General features: G+C 48.8%; 1 protein-coding gene across 1 annotated transcript in view; it reads left to right on the top strand.

Annotated features, from left to right (window-relative positions):
• The first annotated feature begins 5,919 nt into the window (after window positions 1-5,919).
• ADAMTS17 (ADAM metallopeptidase with thrombospondin type 1 motif 17) overlaps window positions 5,920-23,584 on the top strand; it is a 395,327-nt gene continuing 377,662 nt past the window's right edge. Inside the window, exons 1-3 of the mRNA XM_040257013.1 lie at window positions 5,920-6,053; window positions 6,442-6,812; window positions 18,514-18,667. Of these exons, the coding sequence (XP_040112947.1) occupies window positions 5,975-6,053; window positions 6,442-6,812; window positions 18,514-18,667 (604 nt within the window). The 5' untranslated portion in view covers window positions 5,920-5,974. The remainder of the gene's footprint in view (window positions 6,054-6,441; window positions 6,813-18,513; window positions 18,668-23,584) is intronic.

Below are 23,584 nucleotides of genomic sequence, written 5' to 3'. Positions count from 1 at the left end.
TAGACATCCTAAAAGATGACCATTGTATCTACTACTGTGGGCAAGAGTCCCTTAGAAGAAATGGAGTAGCATAATAGTCAACAGAAGAGTCTTAAATGCAGTACTTGGATGCAATCTCAAAAACGACAGAATGATCTCTGTTCATTTCCAAGGCAAACCATTCAATATCACAGTATTCCAAGTCTATGCCCCAACCAGAAACGCTGAAGAAGCTGAAGTTGAACTGTTCTATGAAGACCTACAAGACTTTTTAGAACTAACACCCAAAAAGATGTCCTTTTCATTATAGGGGACTGGAATGCAAAAGTAGGAAGTCAAGAAAAACCTGGAGTAACAGGCAAATTTGGCCTTGGAGTACAGAATGAAGTATGGCAAAGTTTGCCAAGAGAATGCACTGGTCATAGCAAACACCCTCTTCCACCAACACAAGAGAAGACTATACACATGGACATCACCAGGTGGCCAACACTGAAATCAGATTGATTATATTCTTTGCAGCCAAAGAGGGAGAAGCTCTATATAGTCAGTAAAAACAAGACCAGGAGCTGACTGTGGCTCAGATCGTGAACTCCTTATTGTCAAATTCAGACTTAAATTGAAAAAAGTGGGGAAAACCACTAGACCATTCAGGTATGACTTAAATCATATCCGTTATGATTATACAGTGGAAGTGAGAAATAGATTTAAGGGACTAGATCTGATAGACAGAGTGCCTGATGAACTATGGACGGAGGTTCGTGACATTGTATAGGAGACAGGGATCAAGACCATCCCCAAGAAAAAGAAATGCAAAAAAGCAAAATGGCTTTCTGAGGAAGCCTTACAAATAGCTGTGAAAAGAAGAGAGGCAAAAAGCAAAGGAGAAAAGGAAAGATATAAGCATCTGAATGCAGAGTTCCAAAGAATAGCAAGGAGAGATAAGAAAGCCTTCCTCAACGATCAATGCAAAGAAATAGAGGAAAAGAACAGAATGGGAAAGCCTAGAGGTCTCTTCAAGAAAATTAGAGATACCAAGGGAACATTTCGTGCAAAGATGGGCTCAATAAAGGACAGATATAGTATGGACCTAACAGAAGCAGAAGATATTAAGAAGAGGTGGCAAGAATACACAGAAGAACTGTACAAAAAAGATCTTCATGACCAAGATAATCACGATGGTGTGATCATTCACCTAGAGCCAGACATCCTGGAATGTGAAGTCAAGTGGACCTTAGGAAGCACCACTATGAACAAAGCTAGTGGAGGTGATGGAATTCTAGAGGAGCTATTTCAAATCCTAAAAGATGATGCTGTGAAAGTGCTGCACTCAATATGTCAGCAAATTTGGAAAAATTGGCAGTGGCCACAGGACTGGAAAGGGTCAGATTTCATTCCAATCCCAAAGAAAGGCAATGCCAAAGAATGCTCAAACTACCGCACTAATGCACTCATCTCACACGCTAGTAAAGTAATGTTCAAAATTCTGCAAGCCAGGCTTTAGCAATACATGAATTGTGAACTTCCAGATGTTCAGGCTGGTTTTAGAAAAGGCAGAAGAACCAGAGATCAAATTGCCAATATCCGCTGGATCATCGAAAAAGCAAGAGTTCCAGAAAAACATCTATTTCTGCTTTATTGACTATGCCAAAGCCTTCCACTGTGTGGATCACAATAAATTGTGGAAAATTCTTCAAGAGATGGGAATACCAGACCACCTGACCTGCCTCTTGAGAAACCTGTATGCAAGTCAGGAAGCAACAGTTAGAACTGGACATGGAACAACAGACTGGTTCCAAATTGGGAAAGGAATACGTCAAGGCTGTATATTGTTACCCTGCTTATTTAACTTTTATGCAGAGTACATCATGAGAAACACTGGGCTGGAAGAAGCACAAGCTGGAATCAAGATTGCCGGGAGAAATATCAATAACCTCAGATATGCAGATGACACCACCCTTATGGCAGAAAATGAAGAGGAACTAAAAAGCCTCTTCATGAAAGTGAAAGTGGAGAGTGAAAAAGTTGGCTATTTTTTTGGGCTCCCAAATCACTGCAGATGGTGATTGCAGCCATGAAATTAAAAGACGCTTACTCCTTGGAAGGAAAGTTATGACCAACCTAGACAGCATATTTAAAAGCAGAGACATTACTTTGCCAACAAAGTCCGTCTAGTCAAGGCTATGGTTTTTCCAATGGTTATGTATGGATGTGAGAGTTGAACTGTGAAGAAGGCTGAGCGTCGAAGAATTGATGCTTTTGAACTGTGGTGTTGGAAAAGACTCTTGAGAGTCCTTTGGGCTGCAAGGAGATTCAACCAGTCCATCCTAAAGAGATCTGTCCTGGGTGTTCATTGGAAGGACTGATGTTGGAAGCTGAAACTCCAATACCTTGGCCACCTGATGTGAAGAGCTAACTCATTTGAAAAGACCCTGATGCTGGGAAAGATTGAAGGCAGGAGGAGAAGGGGACAATAGAGGATGAGATGGTTGGATGGCCTCACCAACTCAATGGACATGAGTTTGGGTGAACTCCAGAAGTTGGTGATGGACAAGGAAGCCTGGCGTGCTGCGATTCATGAGGTCACAAAGAGTTGGACATGACTCAGGGACTGAACTGAACTGACTGATCCTAAAAGGTATGAGGTGATATCTCATTGTGGTTTTGATTTACATTTCCATGATGGTTAGCCTGGAACAATTTTTCATGTACTTGTTGGCCATTTGTACAGCATTTTCTTTAGAAAACTATTCAGGTTCTTTTTCCATTTTTCAACTGGATGGCCATTTTTTTCTAGTGAGTTGCATAAATATCCCATATATTTTGGATAATAAACCCTTATCAGGTGTATGGTCTGTAAATACCTTCTCCCACTCTGTTAGTAGCCTTTTCATTTTGTTGATGATTTCCTTTGCTTTGCAGAAACTTTGAGATTTGATACAGTGCCATTTGTTGATTTTCATTTTGTTTCTTGCAATTTAGTTGTCATTTAAGAAATTGTTACCAAGACCAACGTCAAGGAGATTTTCTCCTCTGTTTTCTTCTACAAGTTTTACCATTTCAAATTTTACATTTATTTCAAGTTGTTTTTTGTGAGTGGTGTCAGACAGGGGTCCAAGTTCATTTTTCTTGCAAACTGATTTCTAGTTTTCCCACCACCATATATCAAAGAGACTGTCTTTTCTCCTTGAGTATTCTTGGCTCCCTTGTCAAATATTAGTTGATTATATATGCACAGGTTTATTTCTGGGCTCTATTAGCCATTTATCTAATGATTAACAGTCAGATTTTTGCAAAATTTTTTGCTGTTAGTAACATGGTCTGATGAGCATTCTTTTACACATTATCAGTTTGTCTGTGGTAGTTAACCAGAACAGATAGCAGAGTTGTAGGGTGTGTACATGTTAAATTTGACTACAGTTTGTCTATTTTTTCTTCAAACTGGCTGCACCAATGTACACCCCTATCCATGGGCAGGAGAGTGTCCTCTCCCATCCTGTTACCAAGGGAAATAAAGATATTTCCAAGCTCTTATGTTTCAGACAGGCTGAAAGATGAAATGTCATCTTGCTGTTGCTTCAGGTTCCATGTCCCTCCAGATTAATGCATTTGAGGGTCACCTATCTCGCCCCCCCCCCCACATGGTAGGAACTGGGCCGCACGGCAGGAGGTGAGTGTCGGGCAGGCAAGCGAGGGTAGCTTCATCTGTGTTGACAACCACTCCCCATCGCTCGCATTACCAGCTGAACTCTGTCTCCTGTCAGATCAGCGGTGGCATTTGTAGGAACGCAAGCCCTCCTGAGAACTGCACATCCAGGGACACAGGTTGCATGCTCCTTATGAGAATCATCCCCAAACCATCTGCTCTCTGCCCTCCTCACATCCCACCTGTGGAAAAATTATCTTCCATGAAACTGATCCCAGGTGCCAAAAGGACTGGAGACCGCTGACTATCTGATAGGTTAATGATGGCAAACTCAGGTGGGTTCCAATAGCAGGACTATTCCTGAAAGGCAGTGGGGCTGCTACTCCCTGGCTTTCAATGGCAGGACTTGGGCCAACAAAACTGCACCAAAAAGCTCTCCAGGATATCATGTTCCACCAGAAGATGATGCTGAACTTTCATTTGGCTGAGGCTGCTGTCAGAGGAGAGAAAAAGCCCCAAACCCGGCCACGAGCAGGATGTGTGTGGAGACTTTCAGAAGCTTCAGATACCCAGGAATGACTGGCAGCCCCTTGAGCAGTGGAGGGTGGGGCGGACAAAGCAGGAGAGGATTCCACCAGCCACGCCCTGGGGAAACACAAAACGATGAGTTAGCCGTAGCGAGAGTGCTGCGCTTTATTAAGAGTCAGTGACACAGTCCCCTCCTAGGGTTAATTGGCACGAAAGCTGGATAGTGTTCACCTCTGGATTCCTTCTGATGACATGTAATCCCTGTGATACATCTTAGATTCTGAGAGGCCCTCAGCAGAGTACAAGAGAAGTGCTGTGGCCCCTCCGCTTTGAGAAAAGAAAACCGGGTAGGACGGGGAAAGAAGGAGAGAGAACTGAGCATGGCTGCACATCAATTCATTCTGCTTTGTTTCTACAAGATGCTCCTCAGGAAACTAAAGGGGTCAACTTTCCTGAAGACCTCAGTTATACTCTGAGGAAAAGAATCGAGTCATTCTGTTGCTGGAAGACCTGGGTCCAAGTCCAGGCTTTGCCTCTGTATGCCTATTTCCTAATCTTTAAAACCGAGTAATATTCCTTACTGCTTGTGCTGGGGGGCTCTTGTTTGTAGCGAGCAGCACTGGGCTGGAAGTCAGGACCACAGTTCCAGCTCTTGCTCTGACAGGAACTCACTGGGTGAGTTAGTAAGCTCCTTAAGCTCTCTCTCCCTCAGCTCCGCAGTCTGTCAGAGGGTGTGATCTTGCCAGTTTCACTGACTTCTGTGAAGATAAAGACAACAGGAGGTGTGAAGATTTTGCAAAAACACCACTGCCTTGAATGTAACCAGTTGTTGTTCAGTCGTTCAGTTGTGTCCAGCTCTTTGCGACCCCATGAACTGCAGCATGCCAGGCCTCCCAGTCCTTCAATATCTCCCAGACCTTGCTCAAACTCACGTGCATGGAGTCGGTGATGCCATCCAACCATCTCATCCTCTGTCGTCCCCTTCTCCTCCCACCTTCAATCTTTCCCAGCATCAGGGTCTTTTCAAATGAGTCAGTTCTTCGCATCAGGTGGCCAAAGTATTGGAGCTTCAGCTTCAGCTTCAGTCCTTCCAATGAATATTCAGGACTGATTTCCTTTAGGATGGACTGGTTGAATCTCCTCACAATCTAAGGGATTCTAAGCGTCTTTTCCAGTTCCAAAAGCATCATTTCTTTGGCGCTCAGCCTGCTTTATGGCCCAACTCTCACATTCGTACACGACTATTGGAAAAACCATAGGTTTCTCATAGCTTTTCTTCCAATGTGTAAAGTTGCACACCTTGTGAACGAAACTGCTCTGTCACAAACAACCAAAACTCATTTTACTTTAGATACAGAGAAAATATGCCTTTATGGGTGATGTCCCTTAAAGCTAGACAATTTCTGGCCTGTCTTCCAGGGAAACAGAGTTCCAAATATGGGGACAAACTGAACATCAGTCAGGAGTCTCCCCGAGTGGTCCGGGAACGCGCGGCTTCACGCGGCTCCCTTGCGCCACCTGGTGCCCCATTCCCGCAACTGCCCAGAAACCACGTGTAAGAAAGTGCTTACAACCTAACTACGCACTCTGGGTCAGGCCCGCCCTAGCCAATCGGCGAGGGGGAGGCGGGGCGGGAGAAAGCGAGAATCCAATCGTTGCCCGCCTCCCGAGAAGAAGGCGGGGCTTGCGATTTACCACGTTGGGTTTGTCCGCAGCGCTAATTACTTTTTCCGAAGGCTGGGGAGCCTCACTCCCGCTGGCGCCGCCGCCTCGCGCGCTCCTGCTCCGTCGCGGCCGCGCGGGGGGCGCCTGCTCCCGAGGACCATGTGTGACGGCGCCCTGCTGCCCCCCCTGGCCCTGCCCCTGCTGCTGCTGCTGCTCTGGGGACTGGACCCGGGCACAGGTAGCGCCCCGCTCCCGCCGCCCCTTCGTCCGCGCCTCCCGCGGCCACCCTCCGCCTGCCCTCCCCGGCGGCCTCCGCCTGCTTGCGCGGCCGCGCCGCGGCGGCCGGCCGCTGACAGCCGCGGAGTCGAGGGGGCGCGGGCCGCGGCCGGAGGACTCGGCTCCGGGCGGCCGCCGGGGGTCCGGCTCCCCCGAGGGCCGCGTCCCCGGAGTGGCGCGGGGCCCGGGCGGCGGCGCTGGCCGGCGCGGAGGTACCCGGGCGAGGGATGGGACGAGGGCGCCGTCTCGGGACAGTGCTGGCGCTGGATGCCCGGCGCTGGCCCCCGCGAGTGGCGGGCGGGCGGGAGGGCGGGCCCCGCCGCGCTGACGCGTCTCGTCTCTCCCCGCAGCTGTCGGCGACGCGGCGGCCGACGTGGAAGTGGTGCTCCCGCGGCGGGTGCGCCTGGAAGACGTGCACCTGCCGCCCCTGCCCGGCGCCCCCGGGCCCCGCAGGCGCCGGCGGCCCCGCGCGCCCCCCGCAGCCCCGCGCGCCAGGCTGGGGGAGCGCGCCCTGCTGCTGCACCTGCCGGCCTTCGGGCGCGACCTGTACCTGCAGCTGCGCCGCGACCTGCGCTTCCTGTCCGGCGGCTTCGAGGTGGAGGAGGCCGGCGCAGGCGGGCGCCACGGACGGTCAGCCGAGCTGTGCTTCTACTCCGGCAGCGTGCTCGGCCACCCCGGCTCCCTCGTCTCGCTCAGCGCCTGCGGCGCCGCCGGCGGCCTGGTACAGCCTTTGCCACCTCCGGGTCTGCCTGGCGCTCTGTCCGGGAGCCAAGGGTGGGGGTGAAGGGAGGTCTCCGGGGAGGGCTGGGATGGCGGTGGGGCCTCCGATGTGCTCTGCCGCTGGCAGGAGGGAGCACCCCCAACCTTCCAGAGGGTCTAGGAGCAGAGGGCAAGAAAGAGGAGTCATTTCATTATCCAGCGCTTTCAGTCCTGAAAATTCAGAGGTGCGTCAGGCCAGCACCGACGTGGGGATGCACAGCGGGATAGCCACAGCCTGCCCAGGGAGCACAGGTCCGGCCCAGATGAAATCCATCAGGCCCCTAGAGTGAGATGTGCACCTGGCCGAGATGTAGAGAGAGCCGTGTTTGCTTCTGCATAGGTGTGCTGTGTGCGTGTCACTGGGAACACCGATCTATATGTGTGCATTTCGTCTGTTCTTGAATTGGGGATTGAGTCAAGCATTGGCCTCCTTTCTGTAATTTTGAGTCTTTATCCAGGAAAGGATATTTGGAGGGGTCCCCAGACAGGCCGCTAACCTACTCCTCTTAGTTAAAACATGGGAGCCAGGAAAGGGAAGGTGTCCCTAATATTTTTACCTTATGCTGAAAGCAGGCATTTTTTGGCACCTGCCCTCAGCTAGGCCTGAGGAATGCTGACCTTGGTGATAAGCCCCTCTCTGTCCCTGGAAGCTCTCTGGGTGTGGCAGTAATCTGCCCTTACCACCTCCCCCCGACCCTGCGGTTTCTGCACCTGTGGAGTGCTCCAAGGGAGGGAGGAAGTCCTTGGCACCTCTGCCCTGTCTTTGCTCACACTGGCTCACTTGGTTACGGTGGTGCCCAAACAACACTTCTCAGCTTCTCCTCAGGCCCCCAAGGAGCACAGATGGCTGGCAGATGGGCTGCCCCCAGCCGGCAGAGCCTGGGATGGGCGCAGAGCAGGCTTCTCTATCTTCTGGCGAAGTAGCTTCTGTGTCTGTCCTTTCCTGGCACAGGAAACTGCTTTCCCCACTTCCACCTTCTCTCGCTCCACCGTCTAGAATTCTCTTGCCCTTACCCACGTAGCGTGCAACAAGTTGACACGAATCTGCCACAAAGGTCAGAAACCCTGAGGGTCAGAGTCTTTATGTAAGACTGCTCTCTTGCCGGCAGTGTAGGGGAACTTCGGTAGTAATTCTAAACTTGGCCTTCACCAGTTCCCCTTGTAGGATTTTTTGAGTTCTGATAAGAATGTGATCTCCATTTGCTGGACTGGAGAAATTGGTATCTTTGGTTAAATGAGGAAAAGGGACCATGAAGGGGTCTGGTAGGAGCTAGGGTGGAACAGCGGCAGGGAGTGTGGGCTGTGGGTGAGGAGGCTTAAGCAGGGGTGAGAAAGGCTCAGATCACTGAAGGACTCGGGTCAAGGCTGTATCATGTTCTGGGAGGGACTGGAAGGCCCACATCATTTTTCCTGTTTTTGCCAAAGTGTTTAAAGTCTAGGTCACATCACTGTACTGAACATGGAAACATCTGAATCCCATTTGCTGCGGTTTAGTGAGTTTCTGTAGAGGTCAGAGTTTATACTTCTTGGTGTAAAGTTTCCAGAGAGGCGCTATCTGCGAAGGATCTGAGAGTGGATATCTGGATAACACTGATTTAAAATCCTCCTGGAGTGAGTGCCGGGCCCTTTCACACATGGCTCTGAGCTGTGAGAGTTCCCTTCTGTCCTCCAGGTTTTCAGCAGGACTGCCCTTCCCTTCAGCACCATGTGAGGGCGCTGTGCTTTAGATAAAGGAACAAGGCAAAGAGGCTGCGTTAAGCATGTGCCCGCTGCGCTGGGGGCACCTCTAAGACTTGAGATTTAAAATTCGTACTTCTGTGGTTTCGTCTGCCTTGTGCATCCCATAGATGTAAGCTGGACATTGGACACTTCTTTCTAATACACCCTAGAGAGGAAAGGCAGGGGTTCAGAGACTGCCGGGTGACTTGGAGTGGACCTCTTTGGTGGCAGAGTGGTCCTGCTCTTCTAGAAAAGAAAGCAGCAGGAATGTAGGCTAACCAGGTTTGCATCACACCCCACCTTACTTTGGTTTTGGTACTCGGTGTGCGTAAGACAGTTCCGCTGGGTGGTAATGTTGTGTTAGCCCCTCTGGACCATGGTAGAAGCCCCGTAGAGGTCTCGCTCGGGTGTTGTGTGTTTTTGAGGACAGGTTCAACCATGACGTATGGGGAAAGGAATAATGCCCAGCAGGTGAGTTTTGGTGCCCACGGTTGGGAGCATTCCAAAGCCTCGTTGTGTCTGAAGAATCATGTTGAGCAGGGCTGGCAAACTGTTTCTGTGAAGGACCAAGTAGTAAATACTGCAGGCTTTGCAGGCCGTATGGTCTCTGTTCCAACTACTCAACACTGCTCTTTGAGTGCAGAAGCAGCCGTAAGAAGGTAAAGAAACAGGTGGACATGGATATGTTCGATACAATTTTATTCCGGTGTTGAGTATGAATTAAACCTGGTGCATCTCATGTCTCCGGAACAGCCTAATGAGGAGCGTTGCCCGCAGGGACGGGTGTGTGGGCTCTGCTCCCTGAGCTGTCTGCCCCCGGAGACGTTTGATACCTGTTTGAAGGACATGATTAGAATAGATCGTTCCCTAATTGTTCGTGGGGGCAGGGGAAGTAAATCTCACACTCCGTTTTGCTCTCCACCCTTGGAACTCTGCCTTTTGACAGTGGGCGGAGGTGGGGGTCTGTGGTGTTTCCCTTCTCTGTCTTACCTTGAAAAACTGTGCAAGCTGCATTTTTTGGATCTTCAGAGACCATGGGCTCAAGTATTAATTGTTTTATGTTTATGCATCTTCATTTTATTTACATTTCAGAGAAGTCCTCAGACATAACATAGGTTTTGGGAAGTTTCTGTAACTGTATATGACTTCAAAGCAGTGAACTCTGGGCATACGAGGAAGGTATTTTCCCTCCCAGAGGATTTATGTGAGTTTGGATCAGCTGCCTCGTGTGAATGGGACCAGATCATGGAAGGCTGGCGGAATCCGAAGAAACTTCGGGTTAAGATTCACCAGAGCAGGCAGTGGAGGTGGAACCCCAGAGACAGAGTGAGTGTCCGTCTCTGAAAAGACTCAGTGCTGCCTGTCAGAAAGAAGAGGACGGAGCGGCCGTCCTCATCCCCACGTGTGAGGAGAGGAGGGCGGACAGGCGGAGCGTCTGGTTTGCTGAACAGGGGCCCTTCTGCCTCAGGAGCACCAGGTCAGGGAAGTCCTTGGCCGGAACATGCCTGCCTCTTAGCTGGGGCTGTGGCCTGCGGGGGTGTGCTGTGGGCGAGATGCTGGGGCCACACGGGACACCCAGGAGCTCTGGGACATGGCCCTTTTTCCAGGCCACCCAGGAGAAACAGAAGGTCAGGGGTGGTCCCAGGACACGTTCTTGGGAGTCACATCCATGCTCTGAGAGATGCTGGCTTATGTCTCTCTCACCCAGGATGCTCACTGGGGCCTCATGGGCCAGCCAGCCTGGCTGTCTGTGCCCGACCACAGGTCAGGGGGCTCTGTCTGTCTGTGCCTGACCACAGTGCAGGGGGCTCTGTCTGTGCCTGACCACAGGGCAGGGGCTCTGTCTGTCTGTGCCTGACCACAGGGCAGGGGCCTCTGTCTGTCTGTGCCCGAGCACAGGGCAGGGGGCTCTGTCTGTGCCCGACCACAGGGCAGGGGCCTCTGTCTGTCTGTGCCCGACACAGTGCAGGGGGCTCTGTCTGTGCTCGAGCACAGGGCACGGGGCTCTGTCTGCCGGGTGCCTGACCACAGTGCAGGGCCGGGGCGGGAGCCCCTCACCCATGCTGCTCCCCACGCTCTTAGTTCCCATAGCTCTTCCTTCCAGTCTGCTCAGGAGCTTTTAGAGAGTGCTCACTGTTTCCACAGGGGAAGAAATGTGGTTCAGATAAAAACAGGGTGGGACTGAGGTCAGCCAGGCAGTCAGCAGGTGGCTTAGAAGAGTTGGGGGCCCACACTCTCAAGAGGGCAGCGTGATATCAATGATGAAAGGGCCAGTTTGGGAGGCTGCTGCCTCTCCCTTTCGAGTTGCCCAACTTGCTTTTCATTGACCACAAAATTGCCCAGCTTTTAAATGCAGCATCACTTGATCACTATAGCTGAGTAGGAAGCAGTCTTGGCAAAAGCTGTGTGGTGTGGAGGCCATTGGGAAGGGAGCAAAGAGACCACACCACGTTATCCTGCATCATGGTATTGATACAGGTGTGGGGAAGGCACACAGTCTTAGTCATTCATCAGTTAATGTTACTGAAGAATTTATCATTGCACAATATACATGTATTTGGAAAATGCAAAACACATTTTTAAAAGCTTTGTAAAAACGACCACTTGAGTGGATGTTAAGGAAAGCAAGGAGGGAAAAGACAGTTGTGAAATTTGGGATGTGGAGGAATTGAAGAGAACCTGGAGCATAGAATTCTAAGGCCTCCCACCAGCTCCTCTGGAAGGATGCTCACTCTGCTTGACGGTAACTCTGTACCCACCGCTCGTGAGCATCAGGCTGCCCGTGACCGTAACCTCGGATACCTAAGCCTGTCTAGTTACTTACCTAGGGTACATAGCTAGATTTTCCCATCTGAACTTTGTATTTAGTTGGCAACCTGTTGAAAAAGAAGTACAAGATGGGATGATGAACTGAATGAAGATGTCTTCTTTGACAGCATTCTTGAAGCTTGTTTCCTGAATTGGAGACACTGCCGCTCCTTGACCTTGGATGTGTGCAACAGGAGATGTTTTTGCAGCCAGTACGTCCTGGGGACCCACTCAGAGTCAGCACCTTCCCCGTGCGTGCTGCTACACGCGGGCTCACTGTCACACCCATGTTCTTTCGGACATGAGACTGTTCCGGGCTGTGATCTTGAGCAAGTCGCTTACGTCCTTTGAACGCCCCTGTCTGAAGTCACACAAGGGTAAATAGCATTGGCTTTGCGTGGCTGTTGAGGGAATGAAGTAAGATAAAGTCTGAAATCAGTTAGTGAGAGCCTGGCACGTTAAGGCATTGGAAACACATTTCTTCTCTTGACCCACAGGCTGTTTCCAGACTTTTCCATTCCAACCAACCAGTCAAAGCTGTTGACTAAGTGAGCAGATCATTATCATATACCTGCCATGTGTAGGACCCTCCTGTAGGCTCCCAGTGAGCCTCAGAGAGAAGTAGGGTATGAGGCCCTCTCTCGGAAGGTTCACAGGGGAAGGAGCATGCTCTTAAGCCTGCAGGGTGGGGAGGGGGGGGTTCATCCTTTATGAGTGGTTCTCAGCCCTGAGCTGGCATCAGAGTGCCCGGCAGCATTTGCTACCTGGATTGCTGGACCCCACTCCCCCAGGTTTCTGATCCAGTCCATCTGGCGGTGGACCCGAGAGCTTGAGCTCTGACGGGTTCTCAGGGGCTGCTGCTGGTCAGGGACCGTTTTGAGGATCACTGGCCTGGAGGCCACGAGGGGGGCATTTCTGGCTACTAACTGGGGAGTCCCTGGGGAGAGCAGTGTGGGGAGGACAGGATGAGGGGGATTTGGAAGGGTGAGGCAATGGGCCTCAAGGCTTGGGTGGTGGAAACAGAGAGGAAGACTACACGAGAAGCGTCTGAAGGAGGGAGTCTGTGACTAACAGTCTAGTGCTGGAAACAGGGAGGCCGACTTTGGAGTAAAGACCAAGAATCTGTGTTCAGGCAATTGACGTTTGCAGAAGCAGCAACTTGACCCTGAAATGGGGGCTCCTTGTGGAGGTTGGGAGGCCCCTCATGCCTGTGCTGTATCAGGAATGCTCCTGGGACAGGTTTGAGCCCCCCAGATTCCGCTGAGGCCCCCCGAAAGTCTGAGGCCAGTGTAGCAGGGCCTGCAGCCCCAGGACTGTTATTCCTTCTTGGGAGCAGACTTGCTCCCTCCTCTCCAACCACCTACACTCACCCGTCCACACGGAGGAGGCTGCTGAGGGCTGGTCCAGTGAACCCAAGAGCTGTGGCCTCCTGCAAAGGAGAGGCTTCGAAGGCTCCCTGGGCACGGAAGTCCCTGGAGGGGCCTTTGTAGGATGGTGAGGTCACCAGTCACGAGGCAGGTCCCCTCAGAGGGAAGAGCATCAAATGGTTCCAGAACATGCATGCAACAATTTCTTAAACACATTTTTCATGTTATGCAAAGAAGTCTCACTAATGTTAGGAAGTTACAAACCTTTCTGACCTTCACTCATTTTTCCAGCTGCAGGGAGAGCTAGTCCTGCTTCAGGGGGTGGGGTGGGGTTAATAATACCCAGATTATAATGCTCTCTTTAAAGCAGCACTGAAACCCCTCAAAGCCAGCTTCCAGAACAAAGGGAACTGAAAGGGAACCACTCAGAGCTTTTGTAATATCAGGTTACACCTGATACGTTTTATTTGCCCCAAACTTCTTTAAAGGTAAAGCATCTGCCTGCAATGTGGGAGACCTGGGTTTGATTCTTGGGTTGGGAAGATCCCCTGGAGAAGGAAATGGCAACCCACACCAGTACTCTTGCTTGGAAAATTCCATGGACGGAGGAGCCTAATAGGCTACAGTCCATGGGATCGCAGAGAGTTGCACACAACTGGGCAACTTCAACAAACTTCCTTAGTAGGATACCAAATCTTAGAAGATGTAAGATTTCTCTTTTCATTTCATTGAGGATTGTTGTCTCCTTTAAAAGCCAGAGGCCTCTAGGCTTCCAGTCCCATCTGCCACAGGAGTCCAGTCCCCTTCAGATGGGGTCTGCAGCGCTCTTGCATATACTGTGATCTGAGGTGTTTCCTCGCTGCTGTCTGTGGAACAGGGAGGCCTTGCAAGAGCATTTCCCAGTGACTCCCTTCTTGACATAGACGGTAAGCAGAGGAATAATGCAAACCCAGCAAGCCCTGCTCAGCTCTTGGGGCCACAGGGCAGAGTGCCCCATCAGGAAGGCCCAGGCTGGTGCAGGCACTCCGTGCCCAGGGCACCTCGAGGTCCTGGATCGACGCGGGAGGTGGCTGCCTCTCCAGCAGCCAGCTGAAAGCTAGGAAGGTGGTTCTTGCCCCTGGCTGCATTAGCATCTCCCAGTGAGCTTAAAAAAATAGCAGTGTCTGAGTTTCACCCCCAGGGATCTAACTCATGTGGCCTGGAGTGGGGCCTGGGCCTCAGGAGCTCTCAGAATCGGCTGAGGGGCTGCAGCGTGCAGCCAGGGACAGGACCGTGGGCGTGGGGCCGCGGGAGCGCTGTGCTGGGGCTTCTAGTCTGCAACGGTCCGTCCACTTCATTCTGTTCAATCCATTTCATTTGAGTCCATCCCAGTACAGTCTAGTTCTCTCACATGTTTCTTGAGTCACTCTTATGTGGCAGACATTGGAAAAATAAGGAGGCATAATTCTGATCTTGCCTCAAAGACACAAACTCTGTACTGGGCTGTGACAGACGCCCTCTAACACAGCGGGGAGGGGCTGGGACATAGAGTGCCAGGGAAGGGGGGTGATTTTTGTAGGGAAAGGGGAGGGAGAGGATGGGTAGGGAAAGGGCTGACAAGTTTTTCCCCTGTGCTGAGATTGTGTGTGTGTGTCTATGTGCATGCGTGTATGTGTGTGTGTATGTATGTTTCTATATGTGCATGTGTATATGTGTGTGTGCATGTGTGTATGTGTGTATATGACTGTGTGTGTTTGTGTGTATATGACTGTGTATGTGTGTATGTCTGTCTGTGTGTATATGTATGCCTGTGCGTGTGTGTGTGACAAGGAGGTGGTAGTGGAGACAGCACTTTTCACAGAACATCTTACCACTGCGATGACCCAGTGGGTGTTGGTGAGGCTTCAGGGTGCCCGGTGGCAGTGCCTGGGGAGGGCAGGGGCAAGTCCCTCCTCATGGTGGCTTCTGGATGGGCGGGCCATGCCCTGCGGCCCCTCCAGATGCTCGTTCTGGCCACAGGCCTGCGTGAAATTCTGGGCCCCCGGGGGCACCTGACTGCCCAGTTGAGTACAGGTCTTTGGCCCATGTGTCTGTCTCACCAGCTTTGCTAGTCTCTTTCTTTAGTAGATTGAAACCAGCATGTGGTCCCTGTGAAAATGACCCTCTAAGGCAAAAACTCCACCAGGAGCTGGTGCCTGTAGGCTTACAGATTTTGTGTGTTGTGTCACGTCAGAACTACTGGCTAAATAGTCTTTTACCCTGCGGCTTGCTCGCTGGGTTGAGTGGAGGATAACTGGCTTGGGAAGTGCTAGACACAAGGAGGGCTTTGCCCTCCCGCAGCCTGAGCATTTTAGGAAGACTTGGGACCCTGTCAGAATGAAGCGTGTCCTCCAGGGAGCACGGCCTCCTTCCATGCAGGGCCCATCTGTCAACTTTGTTTCAACCATGGACGTTTCCACTGACAGTTCTCGAGGGGTTCTGCCCTGAGGCTTTCGGGTGAGGATCTGCACTGCCCCCCACAACTACCTCCCTGAAGTATCACAGTGAACAGACTCAGGTTTTAACTTCAAAGAAGAGGGGAGAAAGCCCTGCTTCCCGGCAGGTCATGCAGTACCACTTTAAGACAGTTTTATTTGGGCAGTAAAATTTCTTGAGTTGTTCTTGGCAGAAGTTCTAATGAAATGGAAACCTTGCAATCTGCTTAGAGCAGTAAGTATGGTCTCACCCTGTGATTTGGGGACTAAAAGTTGTAGGTGATCTTTATAATTGATCTATTTCCAGAGGATTAGTATTGATGCATCCTTTCAGAAGGTAGAGGAGTCTGTATCCTTTGCTGTGAGTAAACTTTGTACCTGAGGCTGGAGGAACTGCTGAGCTGTGGTGGAGACCAGTGCTTCTCAAAGTGTGGTCCTCAGGCCTGCAGCAGTATCACCTGGGGACTTGTTAGAAATGAGTGTTCTTAGTGAGCATCCACGCCCTCCAGGTGATTTTGATGTACACTGGAGTTTGGGAGCCATTGCTTTAGTGTGTTCACAGCTTTTAGAAAGTAGTGTGGGCGGGAGGCGGGCAGAAGAAGCAGGGATCTTCGTGACAGCCTAAGACAGATTGGCTCTATCTCCCGAATCTGTGCTGGCAAAGGTGGTCCCAACCATGAGCCCAGAGCAGGGGCCGTGGGCTGCAGGGTCCAGCGGGCAAACACAGATAATAGCCAGTCAGGTTCCTTGTGGGAGGTTTACCTCGTTTTGTTGATAATTCAGAGGGAAGCTAGCGGCAGGTATCCTGGGAAGGAGGGCAGACTTTTAATGCTGTCAGCATTGGTTCCAAATGAGGGGAAAAGTTCTCTGCATTGTGTATATGTTTTTAAGAATTAATAGTCACTCTATTAAAGCGGCAAGTTGTTTTTCGTTCAATTTACAAATCACGTTCTCATAATCTAGCAAGTTTTTGAAATTCTTTTTAAGGAGCCTTTGGATAACATTAGATCCTGTTTACAAATCTGGTGATGAACAACATTTAAACCTTTAAAACCATGTTTAGAAATTTAGCATATTCAGTTTCATTTTCAAGTTCTTTTGTAGTCTGATTAAAGAATAAATCCTTTGCAAGAATTTAAATTGTTCTTGTAAATAATGAGTTACTAGTCTTGTAAAGAAGTCTTCAGTTCTCTTATACATTCTGATACTGCTTACGAACCTGATAAGATTTTAAAATTACAGGTCTAAATCACTGATGTACTTTAAATTAGATCCCAAATCTAATTCATTACTCTGCCAAGTTCTCTTGAAACACTGAAGAAAATCTACAAATCACCAAACTATTAACACTAAGGTGTGACTCCATCCTCTCTATTTAATTCTAGTAATCCCCAGGGATAAGTTTCTGTATAAAATTCTAAATAGTCTAAGTAGAGATTCTAAATAGTCTAAATAGTGATCCCTAGGGATATATATACACATATAACTTATATGTATATATATATATATACATATAACATATACATATATATGTAGAGGAAAACGTTCCCCAGTTTCTCTCTGCAGCCTTGCATGACCACTCTTATTTCAACTTAATTTCCATCACATCCACCCTACCCTGGCTTTGCACATTTTATTTCCTTCACTAAAGGCAAAATGGTCACTCAAGAGTGCCTCCAAACTAACCTTAGGGACAAAAATGCAAATACCAGCACAATTGATCTGGTATAAGCTGGGGAACTTATATATATATATACATATACATATATATATACACTTTTTTTTCCTATTAAGGATATAATTGTTATTAATTCCCAACACTTTTGGAGGTACCTGCTCAGGTTGACTTTTGGGGAATGACTTCATTTCAGTTGCTCAGTTGTGTCCGACTCTTTGCGACACCATGACCACAGCACACCAGGCCTCCCTGCCCATCACCAACTCCTGGAGTCCACTCAGACTCACATCCATCGAATCAGTGATGCCATCCAGCCATCTCATCCTCTGTCGTCCCCTTCTCCTCCTGCTTTCAATCTTTCCCAGCATCACGGTTTTTTCAAATGAGTCAATTCTTCACATCAGGTGGCCAAAGTATTGGAGTTTCAGCTTCAACATCAGTCCTTCCAATGAACACCTAGGACTGATCTCCTTTAGGATGGACTGGTTGGATTTCCTTGCAGTCCAAGGGACTCTCAAGAGTCTTCTCCAGCATCACAGTTCAAAAGCATCAATTCTTCGGCGCTCAGCCTTCTTCACAGTCCAACTCTCACATCCATGCATGGCCACAGGAAAAACCATAGCTTTGACTAGATGGACCTTTGTTGGCAAAGTAATGTCTCTGCTTTTTAATATGCTGTCTAGGCTGGTCATAACTTTCCTTCCAAGGGTAAGCGTCTTTTAATTTCATGGCTGCAATCACCATCTGCAGTGATTTTGGAGCCCAAAAAAATAAAGTCAGCCACTGTTTCCCCATCTATTTGCCCTGAAGTGATGAGACCAGATGCCATGATCTTAGTTTTCTGAACTTTGAGCTTTAAGCCAACTTTTTCACTCTCCTCTTTCACTTTCATCAAGAGGCTCTTTAGTTCTTCTTCACTTTCTGCCATAAGGGTGGTTTCATCTGCATATCTGAGGTGATTGATATTTCTCCCGGCAACCTTGATTCCAGCTTGTGCTTCCTCCAGCCCAGCATTTCTCATGATGTACTCTGCATATAAGTTAAGTAAGCAGGGTGACAATATACAGCCTTGACGTACTCCTTTTCCTATTTGGAACCAGTTTGTGGTTCCATGTCCAGTTCTAACTGTTGCTTCCTGACCTGCATACAGGTTTCTCAAGAGGCAGGTCAGATGGTCTGGTATTCCATCTCTTTCAGAATTGTCCACAGTTTATTGTGATCCACACAGTCAAAGGCTTTGGCATAATCAATAAAGCAGAAATAGATGTTTTTCTGGAACTCTCTTGCTTTTTCGATGATCCAGTGGATGATCCAGGGAGATGACTTAAAAATAGTTTAAAAAGTTTTTTTTTTTCCCCCAAAACACAATTATATACCTTTGAAAGTGAATACAGAGAACTGGTGCTGTTGTGCCCCAGCCCCTGCCTTCCATCGCTTGATCCCCAGCACGACTGGTGGGTGGCGTGCTTCAGGTCACACACGAGCTCATTCTGGGGCTCCGTGAATCAGCAACCTGCAAAGCAGCATCCCCAGCACGGGAACAGGCCTCAGCTGGGTGGCCTTCCCAGCTTCTGCCGCTAGGCTCCTGGACGGGCCTGAATGAGGATGACTAATGTCTGTTTTTCTCTTTCTGGGCAGGTTGGCCTCATCCAGCTTGGGCAGGAGCAGGTACTCATCCAACCCCTCAACAGTTCCCAGGGACAAGAGCATCTGGTCAGGCGCAAATGGTCCTTGACACCCAGCCCCTCTCCCGAGGCCCAGATACCTGGGCAGCACTGCAAGGTCCTCACAGGTGAGTCTGGGAAACAGCGTGAATGGCTCACAGCACGTGCCTGTTTGACACTGTCACGCATCCCTAGACTATCCCCATTGATGTTTCTCCGAATGTACTGAAATCCTGTGAACAAGAACTTAGCTTTCCGGTGTTTTGAAAGCTATTTTTTAAATTACCTATAAGGCCACTTGTTTTTCCTTTCCATGTGTGTTTATACCAGTGTTTCATGCGTATCAGCCCTTTGAAAAAGGCATTTGTAGAAAGAACCAAGGATCTCTCTTTGTTACATCTCAATTTTATAGACCAGGAGCAAGTTGAAGCTTGAAAAACCTCGATGGCTTATCGTTGTCAAGCCCAAGGTTGGTGGCAGAGCTACAGTAATTCCATCCCTGGACAGCTTGGCCAGAGCGTGCGCTCCTTATACAGAGGCTCTCCGTCTTGGCTGCACTGATCAGAGTCAGCTGAGGAACTTAGGAAACAGTGGTTCTCAACGTGCGACCCCTGGGCCAGTAGCACCAGCACCACCAGGGAGTCTGTTAGAGCTGCGGGTCCTCACATGCTCCTCCCCAGCCCAGCCTGAGTCAGAAACCATGGCGGTAGGTCCAGATAAATCTGGTCAAGTTAGGTGTGAGAGCCATGGCTTTAAAGAGTGTCCACTAGCCAGTCCTCCAAATCCTGATCTAATTAGTCTGGCGTGACTTGGGTGTGTTTTTAAAGGTGGTTCTGATGAGCAGTTTGGGCTGAGAACCCAGGGTTCTTGTACTCTGTGGCTCTGTTTGGGCACCCTGTGGATTACCTGTCGGAGTTTAAGGACCTCTCTCAGTGCTGGATCACTGGCCGTCTGCCTGTTGGTGTCCCTTGGTGAAGAGCTCACAGGTGGTGCTTCCTCCTTTTTGGGTCGGTCTTGGGTGGGTCATTTTTTTCTCTATCTCCTCTCAAAGTGAATGACTAGGAATCATTCTAAATCTGTGTGTTTTCTGCATTTGCTCTGAAGATATTGTTTCGGAGGCAGAGGTTCTCAGTGCTGGATGTCCATTGGTATCCCCTGGGGTACCTTAACAACCAGTCACACCCCGGTCCTGCCCCTAGAGAGCCACTTTGGTTGGTCTGGGGTGCAGCCGGGACATTTGGCGATTTGAAACCTCCCCAGATGGTTCTAATGTTCAGCTGGTGCTGAGAACTGCTGCCCTCAAACATTTTAAACATGAGTAATAGCACCTGTGGACCATCGGAAGTGGGGTTTTCTCGGGTGAGGACCACCAAGCAGGGCCACAGGGTAAAACCCAAGAGCAAATAAGTTTTATTCCTACGTTTCCTCTACTCAAGCTGGTGCTCGTCAGCTGCTACTCAGTGACCAGAAACTCGGGGTGCCTGTGGATCGTATTGTGGAATATTTGTCTGATTACCAGCTGTCATCCTCTTTGGGGCCGTGATACCAAGGATTGCTGACAAAATGATCAGTTGTGCTGGTATTTGCATTTTTGTCCCTAAGGTTAGTTTGGAGGCACTCTTGAGAGACTGTTTTGCCTTTAGTGAAGGAAATAAAATGTGCAAAGCCAGGGTAGGGTGGATGTGATGGAAATTAAGTTGAAACAAGAGTGGTCATGCAAGGCTGCAGAGAGAAATTTCTGAATTTGCCTAAAAAATAATCCTCTTCCCAGCCCCCAGATCTCTCATCAACATGCTCTGCCATGCAGGAGCACGTGTTTGTTTAAGGTGATGCCAACTCAGGCTCTGTCTTGGGTAGGAACACAGACTTAGGAGAAAAGTATAGATTTTGCTTCTGGTCCTTCTTGCTTTGTGTGAAATACTCAGTAAACTTTGTTGCTGTGTGAAGAAAGACAACAGGCCTTCTAAGAGGCTTAGCTAATAAGCAGTTAATTAGGCCCTATCTAGTTTGGATTAACTTTTAAACGTTGGGGGTTTAGAAACTGGAAAAATTAATTTACCAGGATGCCAGCAGAATACATTCTTGAAGTTTCCTGGAAAGATTAATGAGATTAGTTCATGATTTCCCATGGGAACATGTTCTTTATGGCTGAGCGCGGCAGTCAACAGTGTCATCGTGCCTTGTCACTGATCTTGTGTTATTCCAACCTTGGACATGGCCTGGGGGTGGGCAGCTGGCTCAGGCAGGTGAAGAGCAGTCTGATAACTCTTTCTCCTCCGTGAAGCACTCAATTCCTCTGCTGATTGAGTCCAGGTAAGCCACCGTGCTGTCTAGGGGCAGAGAGGCTGACACAGGAAAGGCCACCTGGGAGGAATCACTGCCTTCTATTTTGTATCACAGAGGCTGCTTTTCTAGCTCAGAGGCTAGAGGCTAAAAGATTCAGGGCTTCCAGAGAGGGGACAAGCAGATCCTATTTCCTTTATAGCTTCTTTTAGGACCTTATAAATTAATTCATAAAATATCACTCCAGCTTGGAACTTGGCATGAAAATATGGAGCCTGTGAGCCTTTTTTCCTTTTCCTTTCTTTTTTTTTTTTTTTGGTGAGCATGAGTATTTGAAAATATTTTTGGCTATTCTCAAACACTAAAATGGTACTTTGGATATTTTGAAAAGATGCTTGATTTTTTGAGTGGTTATTTTGACTTCAAAACTTTTTGTCTGCCTGCTATGCTTATTTTAATTTCTCCATTCAGATTCAGTTTAGGATCTTCCCACAAGCACTTTCATGGTTTTTAAGTAATAATTTGAATCTCTTCTCATTCACTATGGTAGATGTAAACATGTGGCTGGTTGAAGGAGATTGTGAAATAATGAAACTGGTTTTCTATGAGGCCCTGTCAAGATAGGAGTCCTGCAGCGTTTTGCATGGTGGTGGGCTTTTAGAACACAAACACATCAGTGCCATTCCGTGAAGTCATTGATGGCTACTTTATAGTTTGTTTTGTTATGATTGCTTTAAAAATAGTACAGTTATTTTATAGTATTGTTCCGTTCATTTATAGCATTCTAAAGTTAATTTTAGTGAGTGTTTAGAGGATATCATAATGACTCAGAAATTGTGTGTTGCCAATTTATGCAAGAATTTGCATGTGTAATAATACCTGTATATACTCTGTAAAAAATATTGGTTGGAAGTTGTGCTTTGTGTCACTTTAGATTCATTTGGTTGGAAATGACAGAAATCAAACTGGCTTCAACACTAAATGACGTCACTGCCCTGGGCCCCTGGAGCTGAGGAGCAGAGTTAGGAGGCTGGACCTCAGGTCAGCCTTGGCCATGGCGGTTCCGTATCTGGCAGCTTTGTCCTAGCTGGCTTCTCTTCTGGTGATAAAGAGGTCCCCGGAATGAGGAGCTGAACCCTTCTGTTTAATCAGGAGTTTGGGTGGGTTGACTTGGATCGTGGCTTGAGTTCCTTCCGGTTCTCTGCTGGTTTCTCATGCCTTGCGGCAGGAGTGTAAGGGCGTCACTGAGTCCCCATCTGACAGCGGAGATGAGATGTCACTCTGCTTTCTGTCTTCTCCTGACTTCCTGTAAGTCAGGCACAAGTCTGGTGGGATAGCTTCAGGACACCTCTAATCCAGACTGAGTCCCTTGTCCTAGCCCATGTGGTGGATGAGACTTTGGCTGGTTCCTCTGACTTCACTGAGTCCTTGTCAGATGCCTGTTAACTCCTCACCCCACCTGTGCCCCAGGGGTACTTGGCTGCTGGTCTTTGCTCAGTGGGAAGGGCTCAGTCCCTCCGACATTTGTCACCTCTAAAGTTGTTGGGGACCTCAGGTCTCCAGTGCGTGAAGCAAAATATGGTTGTCGTTTATCCAGTGGGTTTTGTTGTTTCAGTGATGGTGACGGTCTTGCATGTTTTTCTGCATCTTCAGTGGAAGAAGAAGCCAAAAGAAATGGAATTAAATTTGTACCTTGCATTTTTTCATGTTAGTATTTTAAGTATGCATTCATATATAAAATATTAGGTCTGAAAAGAGACCCTGATACTTTAGAATCATTATTCCCGAGAAGGAGAAAGAAGAGGGAGGCTAGAGGCCCACCTCTTGAGTCCCTCATGTGTGACCCCAGAAGGGTCCCTCGGCATCTCCGTGCTGGGGCTGCTGGGACACACTGCCATGGACCCAGCAGTGTGAACGGCAGACACTTGTTTCCTCACAGTTCTGGATCTAAAACCGCGCAGTCACAGGGTCAGCAGGGTAGGTTTCCTCTGCGGCCCCTCTCATTAGCTTGCAGGTGGCTGTCTTCTCCCTTTGTCCTCTCGTGGGCTCTTGGTCTATGCATGTCTGTATCCTGATCTCTAATGTCAGTAGTGTTGGAGCCCAACTTCATGACCCCATTTCCACTTGATCACCTCTTTAAACACCCTGTCTACAAACACGGTCACATTCACAGGTGCTGAGGGTTCAAGTACACAGTTCAGCCCACAGCAGCCTCTGTTTTCTCGTCTGTGACGCTGATATGATGCCAGCCTTGTCTGCTTCTCAGGGTTATTGCTGAAGAACACAGAGGTGAGAAGGTGATGGTACCACTTTCAGCCGCATTGGTTGGGCGGATGTTCATAAGAACACTTACAAATGCCTAAGAGACAGAAAAACAAACTTGGAGGAAATTGGGAATGGGTTGAATAGAGGAATCCTTCCTATAAGAATAGATACCATAGCTGGCTTGTTCATCATCTGTTCATGCTTTTTTTCTTGATAAATAAGTAGGAAAGGAGCTGTGTAGCCTCAGGCAAGTTTCGAAAGGACTGGGCCACTGGTTTCATCGTTTGAAGCCCACTAATATCTCCCTCTTGGGGGTTCTGTGTACTTTAAATGAGATAATGCATACTTGTCACTTAGCAACTAACAAATATTCGCTGCAGCTGCTGTGGTTATAATCATGATTCCTACCCCTGTTCTTTAATATCAGGGGACCACTTCAGCGCCCTTGTTCTGTATTAAGTGGGAAACTCTGTGGAGCGCTGAGCTGAGAGCTTAAA

The sequence above is a fragment of the Oryx dammah genome, unplaced genomic scaffold, assembly GCF_014754425.2.
Source record: "Oryx dammah isolate SB20612 unplaced genomic scaffold, SCBI_Odam_1.1 HiC_scaffold_16, whole genome shotgun sequence".
NCBI lineage: Eukaryota > Metazoa > Chordata > Mammalia > Artiodactyla > Bovidae > Oryx > Oryx dammah.
This window is presented reverse-complemented; position numbering and strand designations above follow the sequence as displayed.